The sequence below is a fragment of the Juglans microcarpa x Juglans regia genome, chromosome 1D, assembly GCF_004785595.1.
Source record: "Juglans microcarpa x Juglans regia isolate MS1-56 chromosome 1D, Jm3101_v1.0, whole genome shotgun sequence".
Taxonomy (NCBI): domain Eukaryota; kingdom Viridiplantae; phylum Streptophyta; class Magnoliopsida; order Fagales; family Juglandaceae; genus Juglans; species Juglans microcarpa x Juglans regia.
This window is the reverse complement of record NC_054594.1, coordinates 15,951,713-15,965,286: the sequence shown is the minus strand read 5'-3', so window position 1 is coordinate 15,965,286 and position 13,574 is coordinate 15,951,713. Positions and strand designations below refer to the sequence as shown.

At 35.0% G+C, this 13,574-nt stretch overlaps 1 protein-coding gene across 1 annotated transcript; it reads left to right on the top strand.

The window, feature by feature from the left end:
- The first annotated feature begins 12,433 nt into the window (after positions 1–12,433).
- On the top strand, positions 12,434–13,024 carry LOC121234337. Its single transcript, XM_041130278.1, has one exon. The coding sequence runs from the start codon at positions 12,434–12,436 to the stop codon at positions 13,022–13,024; it is 591 nt and encodes a 196-aa protein (XP_040986212.1).
- Positions 13,025–13,574: the final 550 nt, after the last annotated feature.

Sequence of the window (13,574 nt, the reverse complement as noted above, 5' to 3'; positions counted from 1 at the left end):
GGTATCGTGGCTTTCCACAACTCAAAGATATATATAAGGAAAATGGAACACCAGACTTTGAGTGTTAGAGTGGCTGAAATTGAAACTGAGGAGCTGTATTGACTTGGACTAATTAATAATTAGACCCACATCATACGCAGTAGTGGAGCCTTAACTTCCCACGTTTAGATAGATTATGAGTTGTGTTATATATTTTCCACATTGATGTTAAGACAGAATTATAAATAATAAAATCTACATATTTTCATGAGCTGAAGATTTTGAGATAAGTGGTGATTTCACGTGGTATTATAGTAGATATCTTGAAGCTTTTGAGACAAATGGTAATTTTATATAGTATCAAGGTAGATGTTCTGAGTTTAAGTTCTGACTGTACACTTCACTCATTTAGTTAAATGTTACACGCGGTGATTTTACAATTGACAAATATTAATGTGCCTTTACTTTGGTAGATTTGTTTTTTGTAAGAATGACAAATAAACTGATCACATATACTCAATACAAGTAAGAGATTATATAATGCATCACAATTTATTTTTCTTTGTAGTGAGATCAGGATATTAGCCTTGAGTTCGTTCTTAATTGGTTCTTTGACTGTACGTGGCCTGCTATAGAATAAGAAAAATAGATATTAATTGATGAATTGTTCGTAAGAGTCTGATCTCAAGTCATTTATATCAATTAGTTGGCGTCCAAATTCTGAATTGGCACAAAACATTCCTAGCATGCAAAAGAATGGCATGCACATTAATGGGAGAACGCGTATAGAGAAGACTTTGAATGTTCCGTGAATGAAACTCCACGTAAGTGAGGAGCTAAATTATTTTCACATTGACATTAACTGATTGGAATCTAATCCTACGCATGGAAGGGCAGTGCCTTTAATTTCCACATTCACATGGATTGGCTTTAATTAGTTTCCACACTGATTGTGACTGATCTATATATAAGGTCCCATTACTTTCTATATATAATCCATGCATGCACTAGCATTTCGAGTAAATTAACCAACCATACCCAGAAAATAATTCTATTGTTACTAATAGTAAAATAATAATTGAGATAAGTGTAGAAAAGTCAAAGAGATAAGTAGTGAAAAATTAATTATAACCACTATAAAAGGAAATTTCTTACCTTTTTTTTTTTTCCTCTCTATTGAATTGGTAATCATAAATCTTAATGCACTACAAGAAAAATAGATTTTTGTGACAATTTAATTGCGGCGAAAAGATCATTTGTGACTAAAACAGACTCATTTTGACTGTAAATAATCATTTCCCTAGAATTAACTGGCCACAAATAAACAGTTTTCTTGTAGTGATGTCAAGAAAGTAAGATAATTTATTGTGATAATTAAGTGATCAATACAATGAAAAATCTTTTTAACAAGTAAAATAATACTTAACCACGGATTGATATTCCCTAAAATTCTTAATTAAAATTTAGAGTCTAGACTGAGAGAAAGATAGTTGTAATTAAGATGTAAGTCATATCATATTTAGTTAGTAAATATTTAATGATGTTCAAGATATGATCTACACATCTAAAAATAAATATTATAATTTATAAAGATCTACATTTTATATTATATTCCCTCGACTGCTTGAGTACTAACACTCTAATAACGCTCCCCTTTGCACACTGTTATTAAAGGGATTAGCGTGCATGAGAAAGTTTAGAAAAATGGGTTAGCGACATTGACTTGGACTAATTAGGATGTGTATTTTCCATACTGACTTGGACTTATAATTAGACCCATTACTTGCGCATATATTACAGAGACCGGCCAGTGACTTTATTTCCATATTTATAAATTTGGATTGGTAGTGTCGGTTTCTACAATGACTTCAGTGACTTGAGGCCTGAGGGTGCCTTCACTTTCAGTACTGGCTGGAATTTAAAATTTGGAGTACTATTGACTTGGACTGAGGCAAACTTGACCTCAAAAGAGTGGAGTTTTAGTTGCTTTACCTATATATGTATATATACATACACACACATGCCCTACGTCTGCTGTGTATATTTATACCGCTCATTTTGTTCAATTAACAGACACCACAATGTGGTGTCACCACGTGACTTATTAAAACCAATTTAAAAATATATATTCAAAACAATATATAGCACTCGAAAATACAAAAAAAAGAAGGATAAAATCTTAGATTCTTTCTATCCTTTTTTATGTTTATGTTTGTATTTTTAATTTTTCTTAATAAGTTATGTAATATCACAATATGATCTCACGTCAATGGGACAGAGTGAGCAGTACAACTTAGCTAGGGGTGTAGTAGCATTACTGATTTATATCAATTTGTTTTTTTTTTTACTTTATTATTATATTTACACTTTTGACCTATTGAGTGATCCGACTGCTATATACCCATGTCTGGGCAATTCTGGCCCTTTGATATTGTACTTATTCTCCCATGCATGAATTTACTCCAACAACAACAATTTCAAACAAAAAGGAACATTTAGCTGTTCATGCCAAATAAGAGGAGTGATCTAGATTCCCTTAATTCAACAACTTAACAATTCAAGAGTTTATTGCCAATGATGGAGAGTTAATTAATAGCTTGTAACTCCTCACCCATATGAACACTACATGGATTATGAGGTAGCCATTACTAAGAGCATTACCATTGGTGTAGCCAAAGGTAAAGGTAAAATTTGGTTAAAATCACATACTGTCTTTTGTTTATTTCATTCAAGAGAGATTCCAACATTGAATCATCTATCTGTTAGTTAAAATAATATTAATTTAATAATAATAATTTTTTCTTAATTTTTTTCATGTTTTACAATTATAATGACCATATGTTAATTAATAATTAAATTATTGTTTGTCAAGTATATTTTTTTTATGAACCTAATAATATTTTGAAGGAGAGAGAAATAATTCATAAAATACTCAATAGATGAGGATTGCTAACCCTCCAAATACATAGGTTTACTATAGCTTGTAAGGAAAAAAAAAAAATGCATTTGCCTTTTCTAATGTAGACAATTTAGTGGAATTGTTAGTTAATTCTTGGTTTGCATTTACATTTGCCTACACCAACACCATTACTCTAACAAGCACATTAAACTATTTGAATACAAAATAATAATGTTATATATAAGATTAAGACCCCATTTGGATAGTAAAAATGTTTCATCTCATCTCATCTCAATTTATTTCATTATTACAATTTTTCAAATTTCTACACAAAATATAATAAACAATTCAAAATTTTCAAATTTTAAAATAATAATAATATTAAAAAATAATATTCTAACACCATAGGAATAAGATGCTTGAATCTTCACACCAACCGCATATATCTATCTAGGAATGTAATTTTTTATGAGCTAACTTTTCCTTTTAGCCATCCGAAGGGTCCCTGATCAGATCGATGTTGTGCCATTCTTCACGGTTCGAGCTCTCCCAAAGCCTCTTCGAACTACTACTGGACCATTCTCTCTTGCTAACCAACCTACACTTACATCCAGAGACCTCTCTCTCAGATTCAAGCCTTATGGCATTGCCTCCAATTCCCGGTATATTATTATCCCCTCCTTGATCTACAACAGCTCCAGTTGCATCCACTTTAAGAATTGGTCCACCTCCAATTAGAACCCATCCCATGGTCACTCGAACTCAAGATGACAACGCTCAATGGTAGCAGGCCATGAAAGCCGAAATTACTGCTTTACATGAAAATCATATACTTGGACCTAGTTACCAAAACTTTTTTATTGACGGAACTTAAGCAGTGTCAGGTAGGAATTAACCATTTGCAATCTTCAATGAATGGCTCTAGATGCCTACACAAAGAATTAATTATTTACAATCTTCAGAGCGTAGAAAGGTTGCGTTTGGATAGTAAAGTATTTTGTGAAGTGAAAAAGTAATTATAGAATATTGAATAATAGTGAATAGTAGTAAAAAGTAAGTATAAAGTAATAATAAAATAATAAATAGTAATCAAGTATTTAAAACACAGCTAACTTTAAATGTAAATTATTAATTTAATTAGATATATTATTTTAATTTTGAAAACTTAGACTTATTTAAATATATCAGTTTAATAAGATAATGAGGTAGTAGAAGATAATAGGCATGCTTTCAAAAGTATATATTGTAGTGGTTTTAATTTTTATTTGATAACATAATAGGGGAGTGGATGATGTGGCTGAACTGATAGTTACTCTAAGAAGATTTGAGCCCATGATCAGATTTAGGTATGTTTGGATTCGAAGATGAGTTGAGATGAGTTGTGAATAGTAGTGAGATTTGTGAGTTAAAATTGATGAATAATAATGAAATGAGTTGAAATGAGTTAAGATGACTTGCGAATACAAACTGGGCCTTATTTTCAGGAGACAGCAGTGCGCTTGGTGGAATTGTCCCTGCGGACATCAGAGTACCAACCGATCAATATCTTTGTCAATTTCTATTCAGGTATCCTTGCGAGACTGTAAACTATGTGGAATGCATATATTGGCGGGTGTTATGACTTGTCTTAAAGAGATTTATAGTAAGCTTTTTTATGGTATTGCAACTGAGAATCTGTGACATTCAGAAGATACATGTTTTATTTATTTATTATTATTGGTAAGTTATCTCTGCACTCAGTGGTTCAGCTTGAAACATGACCTTGCCGTAACTGCTTTTTCTAATGGAATTGTTTTTTCTTCTTGGCAACGATGACTTACACAAGTAAAGGAATCAAAATACAATCTCTTAAAAGAGCCCTCAAAGTTCGGTGCTGTAGAGTTCTGTTCCTTCCACTTACTCAGAATATTTTGCACAATGATCTTATATATACTTGACATAGGCTTTCTGTATGTTTCTCAGATCCTGAATACAAGCTTAAGGTGCCAAGAACATGTTTTTTCCCTCAGGCTAATTTGAGAGGAGGGAGGAGGGAGCTGGAGGTCTGGGAGGATGATGCAAATCACACGTTTTGCTTAAAAATAAATAAATAAATTCACGTAAGATGTGCAATAGTTACAATGAATAGTAGCTAATTCATAGTTAAACTAATTTAAAAAAAATTATAATAATTAAATGAGATTAAATAAAAATAATTGCGAAAACAAATCAAACCATACGAATGCACAGTGGGAAAATTCTATGGGAATACTTGGAAAGTTGTAGGGGCCTAGGGTAATAATCAAGTGTAGGTCGTGTGTATGGTTTCTCTCTCCTTATATTATTGATCTGACTATATATATTAAAATTAAAATTAAAAAACCCAAAATATTAAAATTGAAAACAATAAAACCTTAATAAAAAGTTTAAAAATATTTAAAATATGAAAGTTTCATTATAGAAAACAGAAAATAGAAAATATGAAATCCAAAAACTTGCCGTGATGGAGATTTTCCCTACTCAAATCTTATTTAAGTTGGGAGGATTTTGATTTTTAGAGTTATTGACCAAATTATATGATCTAGTATGAGAGATACATGATGTTAACACGATATCATTTATAATTGCACTAGTGAATTTTTTTGATAAAATTAAATGTTTAACAAATATTACGGCTTATTTTATGCGTCTATTTCTATCTCACTCTTATTTTTAGTATCCAGATCAAGAACTCTATATCCAATTTAGGAGGAGGGAAGCATCCCCACTTTTTAAATCTTAGCACAACATAATTAATTTGACAACTCAATGGTAATTATAAAAATTAAAAGTCTTGATCTATAGTGTAACGAATTAATAGACCACATTACTACAAATCAAATACAGACAATATTAATTTAAGCTACATTAAAACAGCATGATTATTTCCAGCAATATCAATATCTATTAAAAAAAAATCTAGTTATTGAAAAAACTATCCGTCATCAAATAGAATGAAAAGTGTAATCGAACACCAAGTTTCATATTTGATCACAATAAATAATGTTCATAGTCAAATGCATACACAACAAGCTGTTATCACTATCATGACATTTCGTCCATCTAATGACATATTGAGACGACCTTTTTAAGAAAATTAAAAATATAATAGTAACATGAGTATATAAGATCCTCAATTAAATTGGAGCATTTTATTGCCAATAAGGATTAATATAAAGAAGACTACTCACACCGAAAAAGAACGAGGCTTAAGATACCGAGAAGCATGTAAGGAAAACTCTCGATTTATTTCGTGCAATTTTGTGATACTTTCATTCAAACACTATGTTGTTGTTGGATACGACTCATATATTTGGGCACAACTTCTTAATTTTTTTAATTTATACTTGATTTATTTAATCCCGATTCACATAGAATGGAGAATTTCCAAATATGGAAAACAATCTCCATAATCAAATAGAATAACAAGTTTAAGGGAACATCTCTTTCATATTTAAGCCCAATAACTAATTATTCAAAACCAAATTCATAGATAAGTGACCATTATTACTATCATTAACGATGTCGAAAGAAAATTAATGTATCTTAATTATATAGACAATTTGACAACCTTTTTGAGGTATTAAAAGCAAAATAATAACAAGAGTATATAAGATCTTCCGTTAAGTTGGACCATCGTTGTAGCCAATAAGGGTTAATATAAAGAAGACTCATAACACAAAAGTTAAACAAACCTAAGTAGTAATGGATTGATTTTGATCTCTCATTAGTTCTTTCCCAATTTGGCATGTCATGAACTACCCAAAATATTGACAAAAACAATACTAATATATGGTACAAGACTAAGTATTTCTAACAAAAGCAAATTTGTACAAGACTCAGTGTGGTACAAGACTCATTTCTAGTGTTCCCATAAGTAGTTGGTCAATTTTGAAACCGACAATCAACCCACAAGCTATACACGCCACAATGTCAACAAACAACCCACAATCCAATGGCATCAAACCAGCATCAAACCACAATCAAACCCACAACCAAACCCAAAATCATCTATTGCAATCTCAAATCAAGTCATAGAGTCCAGAGAATAAGCTTAAAAGGGCATCATACTAGAGAGTCTATCCGTTGTCGGCAACACTGGGTTGATGCTAGAAAGACATCTTCGACGACACTAGGTAGAGATATCGGTCGTTAGGGTTTCTAGATATGGTCGAGTAAGATGTGGGAGAATCACGATTAGGGGTTGGTTTTGAGGTTTCTGGAGAGGGGGTTTCCGTGCGAGAATCAGGAGAGGGGGGTCAAGAGCAATGGAAGCAATGACGGAGAGATGGGCAGAGAAAGTGGAGGAGGGCAAAGAGGGGGGGTGACAAAGAGGGGGGGTGATTCGTGTGTGTTCTGTGTGAGAGGATGGAGAGGGGATGAGGGATGGGTCACCATGCGTGATCTCTTGTAGTGGGGGGCACATGGTAGCTAAGGTGGGGAGCTTACATGACACTCACCCATTGGAGGGTTATTATTTGGAGATCAACAGCAGCCTGACCAGCCAGGAGACTAACTCATATTTTTATTAAAAAGTTCTATCAGAAGTCCTCTTAAACCTATCCATTCTCTCTAGTTACCTCTATTGTATTTTATGATAAATGTGACCCTTTTCGGTGTATCTTTAGGGCTCTACATACTTTGTTTTAATTACTCTTGCTACTAAAACTTCTATCAACGTAGTTCATGCGATTGCTCTATATCTAACTTGGACTCATGCTCTAATGTTCCTTGGGCCTTTGGAGGCAACCTTTGTTAGAACTCTTGGGTTCCATTTGGGACCTGTCCTTAAGGATGGATTTAGAAAAAAACTACCAAACACGAAAAAAAGTGCCGTCACCTATTTTACTACTAAGATCTTCCCCCTGGTTGCATACAACACCCCAAGGAAGGCTCAAGCCACATTTAGGTCTATACTCAAAAAGGACTAGTTAATGATATAATTGAAGCCCAATTGGGCCATTAGAAAGAGCAAGAACTTCTCATTCTCAAGCAATGTGAGATTCCATACACCACCTACCTTTATCACTTAGTATAGGGGGTATCAACCCCTTGGCTCTAGTAGTAAAGGGTCATGGTGATATGCTCCCTTCAAGTCTAAGGTTTGAATCCTTTTGGCTGCAAACAATTTCTAGGGATAATCGGATCGGAAGAACTTCCCCTTGAATTACATGAGATGCACTTGTGAGAAACTCTTTGCTGAAGGTTTCTCCACCCTCATAATTAATCGAGACTTTGATCTCAAACATTTAGTGCCAATAAAAAAAAATCACTCAGTATGGGGTATCACACCGTGTGCATGAATGGGGGAGATCCCCGCGCCAGCATTTTGAGGAGGGCGGATTTTGGACGAGCCCCGCACATCATGAAGAGCTTGCCCCAATCGTGCATGTGGTGGATGGGGAATTTCCCCCACCCTGCTTGATGCAGATTGAGAGATCCATTGCTGCTGCCACCAGCGGATGTTGAGCCTTCCATCCTCCATTTTTTACTCAGTTTTCTTTTTGATTAAAAATATGGTCTCACTTGATCTCACAAAACACTATGCTACAATACCAAAGCAAGAAAACACTCCATGACATAAGCATTATTTTTGCCTTTTTCTTATTTATTATTTTTTCAATTTGTCGTTGACCTTTTGTACTCATCAATTTTTTTTTAAGATAAAATTTGTTAATTTTTTTTGTTTGTTTGCGCAGATAAAATGAGATAAGTTAAAATTAAAGTTGAAAATTGAATAAAATATTGTTAGAATATATTTTTTTAATATTATTTTTGTTTTGAAAATCGAAAAAGTTGAATTGTTTATTTTATTTTGTATAAAAATTTAAAAAAATTATAAAGTTTAGATGAAATGAGGTGAAAATAGTTGTGAAAACAAACGAAACAATCTGCCTTGAATTTTTTTTTTTTAACTCAAGAACAAAATTTAACTCTGCGGCAACTGCCTTGAATTGAGGAGACAATTTCATGAAATCTGGATCTTGCTCCACTTGCTCCATCTCTGCTTTTTTTTTTTTTTTTTTTTCAAGAGGAGCTATCCATGTATTATAAAGAGTTCCTTCGGTGCTAAGTTTTTGGACACTGAATCTGCACCAACCTTCAAGGATAGCTATGTGACTATCCCACTTGGCTTCTCCACATTTTCTTTTCCCCTTCCTCTATCAAGGGGCCACAAGCCACATCCTTCTATCAAATGATATCCACCAAATTTTAATAGTTTTATCCCATACCACTCAAAAGCAGCCTTAATTGGCAATATATCAAACAGTTGAAGTGTCTTATTTTCCCTTTCATCCAGTTTATCACCAACCTTTAAAAGAGGTTCCTGCCACTCAACAACCAACAAACCAACACTACATATCTAATGGTCTTAACCCAACAAGTTCCAGCAACTTCTCACGTGTATATATGAGGAGATTAGGCTCACAGCTCCCTAAAATTTGGATTAGGTTATGCAAGGATGCAGGGATAGTTTCCCCTTGGCCAAAAATGGATCCATTGAGATTCTCATTCATTCCGTCAGAGCAAGAAATGGAAGGGGCTTTTTTATTGACTCCCACTTTCAAACTAGTAACCCCCAATTTGAATGTTGCTAATTTCTGTCTTTCTACTCTCTTAACAGGGGCTGTATTAAACTGTGTAAATGAGAGATTGGGGAGTTTGCTTACCTTTGTGTGTAAACTGAAATGACCAGCGCTACTCTATGCCCCCTTACGATCTCCAATTTCAAGGCTTTGCCTAAAGATTCACCTAGCAATCTCCATATGCATGGCTGTTGTATCTGGGTCATCCACATCAAACACCATTTCATGAAGGGCATCTTTGTTGGCAACAACAAGCAGAGTAGTAGAGAAGAGAGCAAAACCCATTGGCTTCTCGCCTCTGAAGTTCACGTTTGAAACCTCGTAGCCAAGCCACCATCTCAGTAGATTCAGTAGCTCTCTCTCTTTCACATCTGCCGGAAGACCCGTGATGAATATCGTACGCACCTTCAAACATAGAACCCCAATTTGCTCTTCCATGGCATGGAAGTTAGATTCGATTGTAATGGCTCGATCGAAAGTGGGCCTAAGATGTGGGAGAAGGCCATTCAAGGGTGTGTGGATGCCGAGCATCAGCCACCAACCCAAATGAGTTGAGAGCTTAAAGAAAGCATAGTTCGAAACATACCCCAGCAATATCCCAGCATTAATGAAGACATGGTCGACTGATGGGAGGGTTTTCTCGTCGTAATCTCCACCACAGCTTCCACAAAGGGTCTCGCTATTGACTTCGTCTTCACCATTTTCCCTTCTAGAGAAATGAAATGGAGAAATAACCCCAGAAGAATATGTGGAACCGCTTTCTCTTCCTCTATCAAAGCTCAAAAATATCATTGAGTGGAAATTCATCAAACAGCATTAGGCGTCATTTCTTCCCTCCACTTCTAATGATGAAAAAACCCCTTCAAAGTAGCTAGAGCCAAACTCGGGTATTGGCTTCGTTTGGATGCACAGAGCAGTTGACTTCACTTCACTTTTAAGGCTGCTTTCCTCATCCAAACTCATGTTGGTCATCAAGTGAGAGCAGTTCCAACGAAGAACCCATTGATTGGACCCACAACTGACAAATCACTTTCACCTAAACCCATGAGCCGAGTTTCATTCGTAAATTCATTTCCATTGGGCCCCACAACTGACAACTTATTTCCATTTGGCCGAGTTTCATTCGTAAATTCATTTCCATTGGGCTCCACAACTGATAACTTATTTCCATTTTGCAAGTTCTCCTTGGTGCGCCTAGCTACAGTGCCAAATCATTTTTTTTTTTTTTTGTCCTTTGCTGCATTTGGCACCAGATGAGGAAATTATTTTCGTTTTTATTGTAACGTGAACAATATAAAATAATGGTGGGACCCATTTCTTTTACAACTACCCATAAATATATCTAAACTCATCTTAACATCCAAACATATTTTAAACTCATTTTAAGTGGACCCCACCAAACTCATTTAACAATCTCAACTCACTACTATTCATAAAAAACTCAATTCATCTCAACTCATTTCAACATCCAAACGCAGCCATAAATCCCTCAGCGTAACATCATTTTCCAAAAGAACCTTTTCGTGCCTCAATTTTTCTTGCTTCAGTGGAAATATATTTCTTCCATACACATATTCAATGTTCAACTTCACGTAATAGATGGTATAAGAGGGTTCCATCAAGATCTTTAAATTTTCACCATCTACAGACTTTACTGTGAGAACCCTCTCTCCAGGTTCTCTAAATGTTTCGTCATAGAGTGCACGATGATAATTCTAAAAACAAATTTATCGTTCTTTATTACTCAACTCAACCACGAGAATCGGTGGCTCTAGATACCAATGTTATAGACCTGTAAAAAATTGTTGTAATTTAACAAAGAAATGAATGAGAGATGGAATGAAGGTTGTTGTAATGAAAATGATAGACGTCTGAAAGGTGTTTGTGAAAAAGACTCATGGAGTCATAAACTTGTACTGATAATAGGGTTCTTGATAAAATCAAACTTCATACAATATTATTCAGATGCCATATTACCTTCACTCAATCCCTCGTTTCCTCATATCCTTGCAAGGATAACAAACTAGATAAATAATCAAACAACATGTGTAAAGTAAAATAACAGACTATGAAAATAGATTACTACAAGGACTCAAACAACAAGTAAATAAGGATCCCAAAACATTGTGCTTCGTTTAAACTCCAACGAGGTCATTACATTCAGGTTCATAACATTATAGGTTATATTTGGAAGTGTGCCGCCTTAAAATAGAGGAAACTTTAACCCCGTAATTTAGTTCTCCAACATCTATATTTTAACTACATCTATGATGACCTACTAATTTTTTGTTGATATATATATGTGTATGATGTGACTAAATTCTTGGAAGACCAGTCACCATGTTGGTGGCGATCGATGATGTTTTTCTGTCAGCGATTGGTAGAACTCCAGCTGACATCTTTTTTCAAATAGACTCTCTAATTGGATATTCTGTACGTTACAAATAACTTAAGTATTTTACATGGGGAAGGATGTAACCGATGATTTTGAGGATGTGGGTCACAGCGATAGTGCTAGAGAAATCATGAATAAGTACTATGTTGGAGAGATTGATGCCTCAACCATCCAGACCACGTACAAGCCTCCAAACCTATTGCAGCCTACAAAAGCTGCAGGTCGTATGGTCTCTAAAGAGTCAGCTACAAGTTGCTCAAGTTGTTGATACTAGAATCTTCTTAACATTCTGTTTTGCTATTTTGTTTTATTAGTGAGCTGTATAGTTGGTTATTTTTAGTAAATGTCAGTTAGGCTATGCACAACAAGCTGTATATATAAGCCATTCTTGATGATTCAGTAGTACAACCTTTTTACAGAGTATTCTCTGCACATCAATGGCGTAAACCTTTCTCTTTTGTTCTTTTTCTTTCTTTTTTTCTTTCTTACATGGTACCAGAGAGCCAGGTTCGTTGAATCTGATAACCTTCTTCCCCTACTTTCATTTTCTCAAACATGGCAGAAGAACCTCAAAAGGAAAAACCTCAAAATAACCAACACCATATTTCCCCTTACCTCAACCTCACAGATCCAAATAACCCTTACCGAGTCGAAAATGCTGATAGCATAGCATTTGTTCTTGTTACAGATCTCCTCACCACTGATAATTACGCTACTTGGTCTCAAGCAATGCGTCGAGCACTTAGAGCAAAAAATAAACTAGGTTTCATTAGTGGAAACATTTCTAAACCTACTAATGAAGATGACCCTTTGTTTGATCTATGGGAGAGATGTAATGACATGGTGGTTTCCTGGATTCAAAATTCCCTAAGTATGGATATCAGATCCAGCATAGCATTTGTTGACAATGCGCAAGCTGTGTGGACAAAATTGAAGGACCGATTTATAAAACAGAATGGTCCTCGCATCTTTCAGCTCAAGAGGAACTTGGCCAGCCTTCGACAAGACAGAGACTCAGTGAGCACTTATTTCGGTAACCTCAAAACTCTTTGGGATGAAATAGCCATTTATGACCCTATTCCTGCTTGCACTTGTGGTCAGTTGAGTATACTGAATGATAGACACCAGAGAGACCGTGTCATATAATTTCTTATGGGCCTTAATGACCAATATGCTAATGCCAGGGATCAGATAATGCTCATTGAACCACTCCCCACTGTTAACAAAGTTTTCTCCCTAATTCAGTAACAAGATCAACATCACCAACTCACAAAATTTTCTCCAACTTCTGACTCTATGGCATTAGCTACTAAAACTTCCTTCAAAAAAAACACAAAGAACCTCATGACTCAAAGGAAGGATAGACCCTATTGCACTCATTGCCGAGCTCAGGGGCATACCTTGGAGAATTGCTTCAAAGCTGGAAATGCACCAACCCTCGTATGCACCCAATGTAATATGGTAAGACATGTTGTTGAGAAATGCTACAAACTCCACGGATATCCCCTGGTCACAAACTGTACAAAGGCAATGGATCAAACACCTTTGCAAATCAGAGCAACTTATGCATTGAGTCCTCTCATGAGGAAGTACACGAGGACAAGTTTAATTTTACTAAGGAGCAATATCATCAACTTATTACCTTGCTCCAACACAAGGATCTTCCCAGCTCCCTTCCTTCTGTGAACCAGGCACA